General features: G+C 34.8%; 2 protein-coding genes across 8 annotated transcripts in view; one reads left to right on the forward strand and one right to left on the reverse strand.

Moving 5' to 3' along the window:
• The window catches only part of LOC117179102 (elongation factor-like GTPase 1), a 495,923-nt gene that overhangs the window by 111,839 nt on the left and 369,685 nt on the right, over positions 1 to 14,399 (forward strand). The window contains exon 5 of one of the 5 annotated variants that reach the window (XM_033370763.1): positions 7,688 to 7,802. The exons of the other annotated variants lie outside the window; for them this stretch is intronic. Coding sequence (XP_033226654.1) covers positions 7,688 to 7,764 — 77 coding nt within the window. The 3' untranslated portion in view covers positions 7,765 to 7,802. Of the gene's footprint in view, positions 1 to 7,687; positions 7,803 to 14,399 lie in introns of those variants that run through there. 5 annotated transcript variants of the gene reach the window in all.
• LOC117179103 overlaps positions 1 to 14,399 on the reverse strand; it is a 195,249-nt gene that overhangs the window by 94,430 nt on the left and 86,420 nt on the right. The gene's annotated exons all lie outside the window — the stretch shown is intronic.

Raw genomic sequence — 14,399 nt, forward strand, 5'->3', positions numbered from 1 at the left:
GGAAAATATATGAAACCATAATATAAATTACTCATCGATTTATACTTGTGGTATTTATTAAAAAAACCAAGTTTTGCAAAGTTATAAATGTAAAAACGTTTTAATTGGCAATTTACTTTCAATCCAAATGGTTCTTGTCCAAGCTAAGTTTACCATCAGTGCGCCTCGAAGGTGTTCCGAGAGTTACTTACAGCGCTCTAAGTGGCTCTTGGCAAACTATATCGATTAATGCTTTCTACGGGGAGCGGTGGGTAGAGGGGAAGTGACTTTTTTCGCCGGACGCGCCGTCTATATTTATGGCGGGTAACTAAGCCCGCACCGCATCTACGTTTATAATATCTTTGACTGAACTGAAAAAGTGAGGTCGGTAATATAGGTATTTAGCTGTGTCACGTACCCTTAAGAGAGTAAGTAAATCACCTGTTTTATATAGGATAAAACAGAAGTATGTGCTCTGATTAGTATACAAAAATATGTTCGTGGATCGAGTTTAAATGCTATTTTAAAGCCCATACTGTCGAGCACATAAACTAATCTTGCTTCGATAATCGTGACAGTGTGGTCTCAGTACAATCAGAGTTGCACTTTTTGTCGGAAAATTGGGACAGCTTTCTACTTCTAAACATGTATCTGCTTGTATCGTTCGATCATCGTTTGAGAGAAAGATGCTCTAAGGATCTAGTTCACGTAATTCCATCATGATATCCTCCATTGCCTCTCAGGTACGGTGAAATAATGGTACAATTGCGAGAGAAATATTTAACAATGTCACGGTTTATTTGCCGATACACTGGAGAGATCATGTTCCGTTCTCACGCCCCATTAGAAGAAGTAGATGTACGAGTAACACAATGCCAATATCCATTTGTAATATGAAAACAATAGAAAGGCTGCATTTTTACGAAGTGAGTCTAACATTTATCTAACTATCTCTATAATTATGTAAACATGCCAATTTAAAAGCGACTTTACATTTAAATGGATGATCAGAGTGGCCACTGAACCGAGAAACTGGAAAATTATCGGAAATTTTTTTATACGGGGAAGAAATCGGATAATTAAAGCGAAATTATTTTTCAAGCAGGAATGATTATTTTTAGTATTAGTAGACAAAACGTATCCTATCTCTATAAATTTAAATGAGTTATATTTTTTACTAATTTCAATTAGTAAAAAAATTCTAGCCTTGCAGTCAGATATTTTACTTCAAAATAACCTACAGGTTATATCTTTTCTTAATAACTGATTCAAAGCTATGATGCAGTCACTGATCATAATTAGTAAAAATTATAACACCTACAAAATGAGAGAGATCAATTTATAAAATGTTATTTGAAATAATATGAAATTGAATGAATTTGTTTTTAAAATTTTTTTAAATTGTTTTTAAATTCTTTAAAATGGCTTTGATTCTAGAGACAATTTTACAGTTAGAAGTACTTTCTTAAAGTGTATTTGTCTCAAACTTGTATATAAGAAATTAAGAAGAATTATTGGAAGCTTAAGGCGGAGTCTAGATGTCAAAAGCTTGAAAAACTATAATAAGCATAATCAAAGAATTCAAAATTGGTTTTATCGAATAAAATTGTTATTCCAAAATCTCACTAAGGTATTATTTACTTATTATCTCATCTGTATAGAAATATAAACAAGTCTAAAGTTACAAATAAGAAAGGGGTTAAGGGTGGTTCGGCAGGTCCTAAATCTGGTTACTGGAGTAACCTACACTTCTATACATGAGTGGTCTTCAATAGGATTGAAGTATAAGATAAAAATATCGCTATGATTAATTTAAAAAATCATTTACCAAAATGATGTCGCTATTTGCCGACAACCGGTGGAGTGACGATAACCCCCACATTTACCTTCATAGTTATAGAATTTGAAATTCATAGCGTTCAAAATATAGAGTGATCTTAGATTTTTAATAAAAAATTCATCAATTCGATAATAGAAGAACTTTGAATTGATAGTATCGAATAATTTTAGAATCAAATATTAAAACAAATTTTATTTGATTTTAAAAAGAAAAGTCCATCGTAGCTAGATCACACTTATTTAATTACCGCTTCAATGATTTTTAAAGTCGATACTCGATACTTGTTTGAAAAGAAAAATGCTTATTTTACGTGAAACTTATTTTAAGTTTCAAAATTTTTTTTTGTTGTAAAAATGGCTGTAATTCAAAGTTTAATGCAATTTTTTCACTGTTTACTATTGAAAATAGATAAGAATGTACTAGATGACCTCATTTTCTTCTTTAAAAACCATTTGTTAAGACTTCACCGTCTTAGATTTTCGAATTAATCGCTCATGATTCAATTTAAGCTAATTGCTTTTTTCTGATTGGTATGTGAAAGCACTCTGTTAAAAAAGTAAAACAATAGGCTATCGAAATTCAGCCTGTACATTGAACCGTGCACCTCCTACCTTGGCAAACGCTGGGAGCAGTAAAGTAGGTTCTAAATACAGTGAAACTCTTCAATAGCCCTGGCTTCTATAGCCCTTCCGAGAATTTACGCCGCGCTGCAGGTGTTATTTTGAATTATAGAACTTTGAAAGAATATATTAAACATATTTTTATTATTTGAACAAATCTAATTTGCTTAAACAATTCTTTTTCCAACAATATTTTAAAACCGCATTTTATGAATTAAACTTAATATTCTATTATTATGAGGAGTAGTAAATTCTGCTAAAAGCTTTATGGCAATGTTTATAGAATTATTTTATTTTCCTTGCGCATTTCTTTTAAATTGAGCATGGATTGCTTACGAATAAAAATTGTTTATATATTTACACGACGTTTTTAACCAAATTTACTACTCGAAATCATTTAATATTATGTTTAATTCAGAATTTTTAACCCAATAGTTGTCAATATATTTCAGTGTAATTCAAAAATTTTCAATTTTAAGAGAATACTTAAAACGATTTTAAAACATCACATAAGACTTCCAAAATCACCAGGAACAAATCTCGAAGATTTGAAGACGATTTTAGGGGTAATTTAAGTTCGTTTAAAAGATATTTACAAATTTTTTAATTTTAAAATAGATGAAAAACTGTCCCAAAACTGCCGTTTTTTCACGTTTAGCATCAAAGTATGGTCTGTATTTAAAACTCATTAAACCCTCTTTCGAGGCTGCAAGTTATAAATGTGGAGCTAGTAGCGTCAAAGAAGGTTCTCTAATCTCATATCAATATGGATGAACAAAAAAGCATTTGTTATTTACCGTTAAATTAAAATAATAATATCTATGACATAAGCATAACACCGGCACACACAAAAGTGGTCTGCCCGATAGACTACACTAGCATATCTATATATTTTTGGGGTCGCTGATTTCGAATCCGTTGTCCAAATAACCAAGTTGGCTCGTATTTTTCAGAAAAACGAAAAAATAGACGTAAAATCGACAAAAACAGCGATTTTTCAGGTATATTTTTGCAAAAAAAATATATATTTTTTCTCGCCCGGTGGACTTAACCAACATATTTATATGTCGTTTGGGTCGCTGAATTCGAATCTAAGGCCCAAATAACCAATTTGGCTCATACTTTTTCGAAAATCGTAAAAATAGACGTAGAATCGGCGAATACAGCGATTTTTCTTGTATACTTTTGCAACAAAAAAATTTTTCATGCCTGTTGGTCTAAATCAGCATATCCTGATGTTTTTGGGGTCGCTGAATCCGAATCCGGGGCCAAAGTAAACCAGTTGGCTCATATTTGATCCAAAAATGCAAAAATAGAAGTAAAATCGTTTGAGCAAGGACAAAAAAATATAATTGAAGTTCCTCTAGTTGACCCGAAAGAAATTTTGATTCCACCCCTTCATATAAAGCTGGGTCTTATGAAACAGTTTGTCAAAGCGCTTGACAAGTATGGCGATTGCTATGCGTATTTGGAAGATCAATTTTCACAACTTACAGAAGCAGAATTAAAAGACGGGATCTTCGATGGACCGCAGATAAGAAAAATGTTGCAGGATCCAGAATTCATTATAAAAATGTCTGACACTGAAAAAAGATGCCTGGCTTGGTTTTAGAAATGTTGTAAAAAAACAGCCTTATGAATTTGATGCTACATTATCTTCATTCGCATATAAATAAGTTTCCAGACAACCTGGGAAACTTTAATGAAGAGCAAGGTGAAAGTTTCCACCAGGATATAAAAGAGAGGAGAGGCGATATCAGGGATTTTGGGACATCAACATGATGGCTGACTGTTGGAGTTTAAAACGAGATCAAGTCAATCAAGGTACCAAACGAAAGCTAACCCACTACGTAGGTCTTTTGAGGACAAAAGGGTTCGATACAAGCGATATAAAGAAAAATAAAAAATAAAAGAACCCAATCAGCATGAGAGGCAAGGGGACTAATGGTAATAAAGCACCCCAAATGGAACAGAATTTACTACGTACACGTCGTTGTTCCTGGGTAACGCTAAAAGTAAATAAAGCTTATTTACATAAAATCCTACTATTTCCATGCAAGGAGATTAACGCGAATTAAAAACCCCGAAAACAGTGAACGACAATCCCAGTCGAGGAAGGTAAAGGTTTAAAGGTTTTCGTCGATCTTATGTCTAATTTTGCATTTTTCGATAAAATATGAGCCAACTGGGTTATTTGAACCCAGGATTTAGAATCAGTGACCCCAAAAACATAAGGATATGCTGGATAAGTTCACCGGGGACGAAGATATACTTTTTTTCTGCAAAAATATGCACGAAAAACCGCTGTTTTCGTCGATTTTACCTCTATCTTTGCATTTTCGACTAAATATGAACAAACTGGGTTATATTGACCCCGGATTTTGATTCAGCTACCCCAAAAACATAGGGTTATTCTGTAACAAAAATGAACCCCACTTGTTGAAAAGGAACCCAAAACGATAAATGAGCTCTGAATGATACCACACTTAGGGTCCTAAAAAAGCTCAATTGTAATTGAGCCTATTTCTAAAGAACCTATTTTTCGCTTTGCCCACTTCGACATTTTGTTTAATTATTATCCTGATTTTCACCTAAAAGCACACATGTAATCGAACTCTGATGAACATAACTTAATGAAGTTAATTAAATCACAAATATTACCGCAATTATAATAAAAATAATGAGTTGATAAATATCATTTGGAGGTTATGTAGCAAAGTTGTCAATGTAAAGGCATATGCAAGAAACTTTCCGTCTCAAATCATCGGTCGATAACTGTAAATCGAACCCTAACTTACCAGCTCTACTTTGTAAGCGTTCGGTGTGCTCTAAATCAGCGATTCCCAAACTAGTGCCGCCGGCCGATGAAGCTACCACCGGCAGCGGGATGCCACCCCGGGCCGGGCAGCCCCTGAGGGGGAAGCCAGCCCGGGCCCAGCCACTCGGCAGCCCCCCCCCCCCCCCCCCCCCCCCCCCCCCGCTATGAGGACCCTTTCATTGTCATGAGATTTAAGGCTGTTTCAATAACTAAAACCCTAAAGATATGGCTCAATTTAATTCTAATTATCTGAATCATTTTCCTGATGTGATTTTAAGAAAATGAAAAAAAATTTGATGAAAATCAGTTAACATTTCGAGTAATTAAGTATATCCTTAAGAACACGCCAAATTACAAGAACTGTCAACTGGCATTGAAGATGTTAACCGATTTTCATAAACTTTCCTTTCATTTGCTTAAAAGTAGATTAGGAAATTGACTCAACTAATTAAAATTTAATTTATTAACATATTAACACATTTTAATTGTTCTCAACCGGTTCTAATTCTCTCGCGTGAAGCATGGTGTGTCAAGCGGTGAAGCAGTCAATTGTCCCCCCTTGGCGGCAGGGTATTGTGAAAAAATGTGAGGGTGACGGCCCTGCCGCTTCCCAGAAAGTGCACAAAAAGGTTTGGAATCGCTGCTCTAAATGAACTCTTTTGGCTCTCTGCAAGTATCTCTTGGAGCTCAAGTTCGAAGTGATACCAACTTTTATTTGAGCCGTAACTTCAGTGAACCCCCAGTTTTTCCTGTGTATGAAAGTGCTACTATTTGGTCACTTTACGATCACGCAAGAGCTTGACCGTTCTCTTCACGTAGTCGGTTACGGCAGTGGTCGGCAAACTTTTTGCTTAATTTTCAGGTATGTTCAGGTTCCACCCGTCTTAATTTTTTCTACTACTTTTCGATCTATTCATGTACCTTAGTGTGAGTGAGCTTACTCCAGCAACGGTCTTTTGTCTACAGGAATGTCAAAGTAAGGAAATTTTAAAACTTAATTTTTCAATTAGCGATTTGAAAATAGCATTATCAGCATCTACGAATTTTTCCGATTCCAATAATATATTACTTGCCTACAAAAGTTAAAAATTTGAAGGAGTTTATAATCAAGAAACATCAGATTGACAGTCAATTTAATACTAAATACTTCTCAAACTTTCAACCTTTATAAACAAATTACATGTCTTTGGAATCGGAACTATACATAGATTCCAAATATATTACTTTTAAGTCACTGATCGCAAAATTACGAATTTTTTAATCTCACATTTTTGTCCCATTTTCTAACAAAGGACTCCTGAGGAAAGGGGTGGTCTGGTCAAGCTCGCAGGTACTGCCCTAAGAGTAGGTCACAAGGTAGCCAGGGCAGGCTACCCTGCCCAGGGCAAGAGCGTGCCGACCACTGGGTTAGGGCAGTGGTCGGCACGCTCTTGTCCAGGGCAGCGTGTGCTGCCCTGGCTGCCCAACGACCTACTTTCAGGACAGTACCTGTGATCTTGGCCAGACCATCCCTTTCCTCAGGGGTCCTTTGTTAGAAGATGGGAAAAAATGTGAGATTAAAACATTCATAATTTTAAAATCAGTGACTTAAAAGTAATATATTTGGAATCTACGTATTTTTCCGATTCCAAAGACATATAATTTGTCCATAAAGGTTGAAAGTTTGAGAGGTATTTAGTATTAAATTGACTATTGAGCTGATGATTCTTGATATTAAACTCCTTCAAATTTTCAGCTTTTCTAGGCAAGCAATACATGATTGGAATCATAAAAATGCGTAGACGCTGATAATGCTATTTTCAAATCGCTAGTTGAAAAATTAAAAAATTTTAAATTTCCTTACTTTGAAATGCCTGTGGATAAAAGACCCTTGCTCGAGTAAGCTCACTCACACTAAGGTACATGAATAGTCCGAAAAGTAGTAGAACAAATTAAGGCGGGTGGAGCCTGACCATACCACATCGAGGATAAACATGATTAGCACTTGTCGAATACTTTAGTTTCCAAATTCTTTTTAAATACTAAACAGTTATTTTAATAATTAGTTTCTTGTAAACTATTTGTGTCGTTTAGTATTTAAAACTAACAGTTTTTTGGGGCAGTTCAATATAAGTGTTTCCTGCTTTTTTATGAATATTCACCATTACAAGCTTCAATAAAACTTGAGGCTAGGTATTTAAATTTGATTCTTTGTTATTTATTCTTAAAACTTAATTAGTTTGCTTAAAACTTGATTAATTCAAACAATTATCTGCAAATAAAAATTAATTTAAAAATTAATAATACAAGACATAGCTAACTCATTATAATTAAACCTGTTTTACACAAAAAAGAAGGAAACGAATCTAAAATCAGTACAAAAAATCTATAATGCGGTGTTGATTCTAAAAGTGCAAATGAAGAAATTAATGTAAAATAATCAAATTGCAGTGTTTCCCGATTTACAATTCATGGGCGTTATGCATGTTGCATACAGTTATCAAGCAGGATTTTCACAGATTGGATGATACAATTTTCAGATTCCTTTAAAAAGCACCTACCGGTGGAAATCATGGTATGTGAATTGGTATTTAAATCACAATATTTATCTATAATTAATACTTCTTGATTAAAACCTGCTTCTGAAAATTCTGGTTCAGTTTAAGCGTCCAAATGTTTGCAATAGCCACTAACAGCTTGTATTATAACCAGACACATTAGTAGAATGAATTTTGTAGAATGTTTATTTTTAATCATATAAATGAATCTCGAAATCAGTGACGATATAGTCCTTTAAATGAAAAATTGTGTTTGTGAATTTAGCTGCAAAACTTTTCAACAGTATTTTTGATCGGCGAGGACAGCGGAGTGAATCGATTAAAAGTAAGGAATGGGCGGTGGCAATTGTCCATGGCAGAATTTATGACGTGCACTTTTTTTCGTAACGTTCCGCTGTACCTATGTGTCAGTACCGCCTGATCCGTTTGTGTCATGGCACCGTGAAGATTCGCATTCGCAAGTGCCTTTCTGAAGACGAGACGTGCCACGAAACCGTTCCAACTTCGAACCGTACCTCGAGCATGATAACAGTTTAGTTGGAAAATCCCAGAGCTTGGAGAAACTCTATGACGTTTATTGGGTGCTCCAAATTATGGGAAACAATCAAAGCCAGCAACAGCGCCTGGATATTACCCAAATTCTGCTTTAGCTAATATTTGTTTGACAGCTCTTACAATTTGGTACTACTTTCTTTATGAAGCCACATGCGGTAAAAATTTATCCGTAAAAAAGTCACGAACTTGTAACTAGGTTTCGGATACAAGATAAAAAAAATGAAACATTAAATTCTTATTTCTATGAAAAATGTATGGATAAATTTGGACCTTTTTTACAAATAGTTTAAATTTCCTATTAACAGTTTCTGAAAATTCCAGACTTAAATTTATAAAGGGAAAAATTTTATTTATGCGATTTAATTTATATTTATTTATAGATTCGCACAACTCTGTGGATTCGGCACTCGAACAGCTGACTCGACAGTTTCTAAACATAAACCATGAGTGCGTAAACACATACGCACCGCGCTTGTGAGTGAAAGTTTGTGTGGTACACGTGAATGCGAACCTACTTCCTAGTTCATAGAGTTGTCAAGCAAGCTCGTGAGTACTTTGTGAAACTTGTTAAAATCACTCATAATATTTTTTTAATTAGATTGAAACTTTTCTTTAGCGCCGATTTCGGGGCTGAAGTTGGGTGGCAACTAATTATAGCCTGCTCCGCTTTTGTTTGTTCAAGCCTGACTGCTCGCCTGAGTGACAGCCGCAGATCCCGCGCAGCACCTTTTACACCTACATGCGGCGCGGCGTCAATTCTCGGAAGGGCTATAAAAGGGAGGGCTATTAAAGAGTTTCACTGTATTTACAGAAAAAAGTGATGAGCGGTTTTGGACTTGTCATATCGAGTTCATCAATTCTTTCTCAAAATTTACAGATTATTTACGAAAATACATCGATTTCCGATGAATTTTTCTCATATCCGAGACCTAGCTACTAGTTCGTGACCTTTTTACGTATACATTTTTTCTGTGCACTTATCCGACTTAGCTGTTTTACTCACCGTCAGCTAACTTCACTTCATCCATTATGCTAGTTGGCTTCCAATTTTTAAGATGGTCGTGAAGACTTTTATGTGAATAAAAGACAGCTTGCTCCTACCGACGATAATAATTATTGTAGTTTTTCATACGATAAGAGTAGTCAAAAATACAATGTTACCAAAAACAAAATTTACTCTGACTTTTTTCTGTCCAAATAACAATTTGCCTTAATTCTTGTTGTTCAGAAATACCATTGAACATAAGTTTTATTTTTTTGAATTTCCATTCTTCATAAGTTTTGATTTTCGAAATTGCCATTCGTCATAACTTTGATTTTACGGAATTGCCATTCAGCCTAATTTTCGTTTCTCCTATGTACCATTTTTTATTATCACCATGTTGATACGTGTGGCCATGATGCACTTTAAGCTCTTTATTTGTGACGATAATTTACGGCACACATGAACAATTGATCGAAATCACATAAAGGCAAATGGTAATGCAAAAAAATAAAACATATGCCAAATGTTTTCATTCTTGAAAATAGAAATTAGGAGAAATAAAACCTGGGGTAAATATTAATTCGCTAAGATGACTAATACTGCTTAATAGTCGCGTGTTAACCAGTAGCATTTTCGTTTACATTGTATTTTTTTGCATACTCGAATCTCCGAATTAAGGATGAATTAAGTGAAAAAATCGTTTAAGAACTTAACAAAATTCATTGTAAAGATAATTTTATTGCAAACAAATGCTTTATTCATGACACCATGATACATTAATTAGCAATAAAGTTACATTTTGGCGATGGTTTAAAAACAGAGTCAGTAGCGTCATTTTCACGATAGTGAACTTTGACTTGTTATATTTTGTTGAAAACTCCCTAAAAATGAAGCGATAAAACCAGGTAAATTCCTTAAAATTTTCTGTATATGTAGGTGTCATAGAAAAATTTTTAATTGAATAATTGTAGGTTGCAGAGTCAATTATAGAGGTGGACCTTATCTCAGCTCCAAATTATGATATGGGTAATTCCATAAAAATAATCCAACTCTATCTCCTCGTCAATTTGCTCATATATATACTGTTATTTTTTTCTTCTAAGTATACTAAGTAAAAGATTAAAAATAATTCTTTGTATAAATCTAATTTAATTTTAAATAAAAATAGACGGTTTTCAAAAATTCTTCCCTAAATGCCCCAAATGTCAGTCCCGAGTAATGTCCCTGCGTCAAATTATTGTATCTGAATACCTAAATTATAAAATCCATTTAGTCGATAACAAATTTACTTGCATAAGACTGCTAATGATTATACATATTATATATTAACAACTTTTTACCTTTAATTGGAAAAAAAACAATATTTTATTCCAAGTCAACATAATGTCCGCAATTTGAACCGTCCGGCCCTAGACGCTCAAGAATTTAAAATTTACGCGCTAAAAAAGAATAAGTGAGTGAACGGTAACTTTTTTTTTTTAAGTTGGTCATGTAGTTATCTGCAGGAACCAATCACTTTGTGTCCGACATTTTGTGATGCAGTGCTATCGTGATAGATGTGGGGAGTGCACGTGTTTTGCCAGTCACTTTCAGTCCCTAGGTAAGTAATTTTATCAAAAACTAACTCTTGTTTTGTTTTTTATCAGAATTAATTATTAATAGTTTCATAGTCTAGTCCAATAGAAAACGTCAGAATAGTGATTATTTAATTTAAAGCAGCGTATTGTTTAACTTCTGAGCTAAATCGTCAGTCTCTAGATCGTCAGTCCCTTGCTCTGAATGCAACTAGGGACTGATGTTCATTTCATTTTCACTTCTAACTTGTATTTAAAAAAGTGAAACAAGTTTGTTTGTTATACACAAATGTCTGACCCAACTTCTATCAAGTATAAACTATGGTGACTTGATAATTACTCCATGACTTACGAAAAGCTAAAGCGACAACGACGCAAAGATTCTCAAGAGAAAATTAAAGCTAGGAAGAAGAGAGTAGTTACATTGATTGATAAATTTTATGAAGACGAGAGCAACAATCGTAATGCTGCAGGGAAAAAATAACACAGTTACAAAAAAAAAGTGTGCGGATCTGGTAACAAGACACATGTATTCCTATGGATTTTGGGACGCTGAATTCAAATTCGGTATCAAAAATCACCCATCACGTCATGGTTGAGCCATAACCTCAAAAAATGACGAAAAATCATTCACTGAGGCAAATACATTTCAAAATAATGCCACTGATGCAAAATTTCACTTCAAAAACATGTCGACAACTGTGAAGGATCAACCCTTGCCTGATATCAACTTATTTAACATAACTTTACCCAACAGAACCTGACCTCACCTAACCTGAATTAACAGAAATTTATTGAACTACACGTAAAGCTCTGGAAGCATATTTTCCTAGTAGCAAATGTGTGCTACATCAAATAGGTCAACTCGAGCCTAACCTATAAATAAATCTAACCTAACCTAACCTAACCTAACCTCTCGAAACACAATTAAACTGATTGTGTTGTCCCGTTGTGCTTGCGGTACCGTTTGAATCAGCTTGGGCTTAACCTGCAAAGAGGTCAAACCTATCCTAACCTAAAAAAACCTAACCTAACCTAAGTTAACTTCACGTAACACAATTAAACTCATTGTGTTGTCCCGTTGTGTTTGCGGTACCATTTCATTCAGCTTCGGCTTAACCTACGTAGAGGTTTAACCTATCCTAACCTAACAAAACCTGACGTAACCTAACCTAGCTGAATGAAATTCAACCACACTTTTAGCTATGTAAGCGTACGGTTCTCAGTCTTAAATGTGTGCTATATTTAATAGGTTAACTCGATCTTAACCTAAAATGAATCTAACTTAACAGAACCTAACGAAATTTTGCTTAACGCAACACAACTTAAGTGTTCCCGTTGTAACACAATAAAATTCATTTCATTGTACTAAAGGTGGTTAAAAATTTAGACGCACATTACTTATTTGAAGAAACATCGAACTACAAGTAGAATTGACCCCATTTCAAGTAACCTGACAATGTTTGTATCAATTAACATGTAGAACTGTAACTTAAACATGCAACTGAATAAGAGTTTTATTCAAAATTTTTTTCTCTGATTTTCTTAGACTTAAGGAATATATTTATACTATCTTTCGTGTTTACATTTTATCTTGCTTTTTATCGTAATTAAATTGATTTATAGACCTACTTCAGTCTATTTTCTGCCTGCTATAACGTGTCCTTTTTTCATCGAAGGAACTATGCAAAGGGTTACGCTTACGTTTAAGACCTACATTCGTTTCCCTTTTCAACATTCAGCAAAAATCAGACATCATGACCTCGTCCCATCTACCCTGATATCGCTGTTCCATCACTTTTATCTCTTGATGAAAACGTTCCCCTTGTTCTTCGCTGAAATCACCAACATTTTCTAGGAACTTATCCAGAGGGGAATCTAGAAAGTGAAGTTTTAAATTCATCAAGCAGCCTAACTTTTTGTAGTTTCTTATCATTTTCGCAACAATATTCTCGTGTTCTGGGCTTTTTTTGTTACCGAGGAAATTTGCGTTAACTGCTTTAAAACTTTCCCAAGCGTCCATTTCAATTTTCGTCATGTGGCTCACGAAATTAGTATCTCTTATCAATATTCGAATGTGTGGTCCATCAAAGACTCCTTCTTTCAATTTAGCGTCTGAAATATTATGGAATTTAAGGGATATATACTTAAGGGCCAATGTTTTTTGCTGTAATAATTGGCTCGATCTCTGCTATTCCACAGGCATGTAAAGCATGGCTCCCTCGTGAAACACGATTGTTGGCCTAATATCATTGTTATGATTTTGAGATCACCACATATTTTTGATTCGTGTAATTAACTTTTCCAAGAAGCATTTTAACATTGTTATATTCTTCTTTGATGACCGTTGAGTGAGCTATAGGGATAGGAGCGTAAGTATTCGTGTTATGCAGTAAAACAGCCTTAATGCTGCGTTTTGACGAAACAATGAAAAGTCGCCATTCTTCGTCTCTGTACACATTTTTCTTTAAGTGGTTGATTAGTCCGTTAACGTCAGTGCAGTACACTAAAGACGTCTCTTCGTCTTTAACGAAAAACTTTCTGAATTCTTTGTCCCTGTCGCGATAGAATGAAACTTTTGTCTTTGGCTCTAGAAGATTTCTTCTTTTTAGAAATGAAGCGGCAAATTCAACGCCGTCTTTCGGTAATTCAAGATCTCTAATAAAACCATTCTGTTCTAGTTGCGCCGCTAATATTGGAACCTTCAATTTCATTTTATGCACGCCATATTCGTCATCTTTTTCGTCATTTTCATCGGAATCATCAGAACTATTTTTTGTTTCGATCACTGGTTTCACTACCGTCTCCATGACGTTGACTCTCAACTTCCATTCTATCATCTTCTAAAGCGCTTAAATCAGTCTGGCGTGCATTTTTATTGATTTCAATTCCTCTTGTGACTGAGCACACATTAATGTACGAAATGTTATTTTTATTTTTGGCGTTGAACCCTTTGACGGAATTCATGCAAAAGTAGCAGTCCTTCGCAATAACGGGTTTTTTCTATGTGGTTGGTGTAGAGTACTTGCGGTACTTTTCGTTGTTTGAATTTTTTAGACGATACAACATAAGTCTGCAGGAATTGAAAATGACGTGAGGAACCCATTTTGTTTCTTGGTGCAGCAATTTACGGTCAAAACACTTTTCGTAAAGACTTTTCACTTCCTCATCGATTGATTTTCGCAAACTGCTCACTTCATATTTACTGCTAATGTAACAGAATGAATCTGAGCTATTCTTGCAGGCATGCGATTGAGAAATGCTCGCGGTTTTTTCCTTGTAGCATAAGACTCTACACCAACCAAGTAATCCATTGATGAAGAGCTACGGTTGCATGATGATGACGTCGGAGAGCCCGCTTTCCCACCCTGACCAGACGCCGATACTGGGGTTTTTCCCTGAATCGTAATACACTTTTTACCTGTGTCTGCCATGACGGCATGAACGCCGTTTACCCAGGCACTCAGCCAATGTGGATCCGTTTCCCACCG

Source organism: Belonocnema kinseyi, chromosome 8 (assembly GCF_010883055.1).
Source record: "Belonocnema kinseyi isolate 2016_QV_RU_SX_M_011 chromosome 8, B_treatae_v1, whole genome shotgun sequence".
Taxonomy (NCBI): domain Eukaryota; kingdom Metazoa; phylum Arthropoda; class Insecta; order Hymenoptera; family Cynipidae; genus Belonocnema; species Belonocnema kinseyi.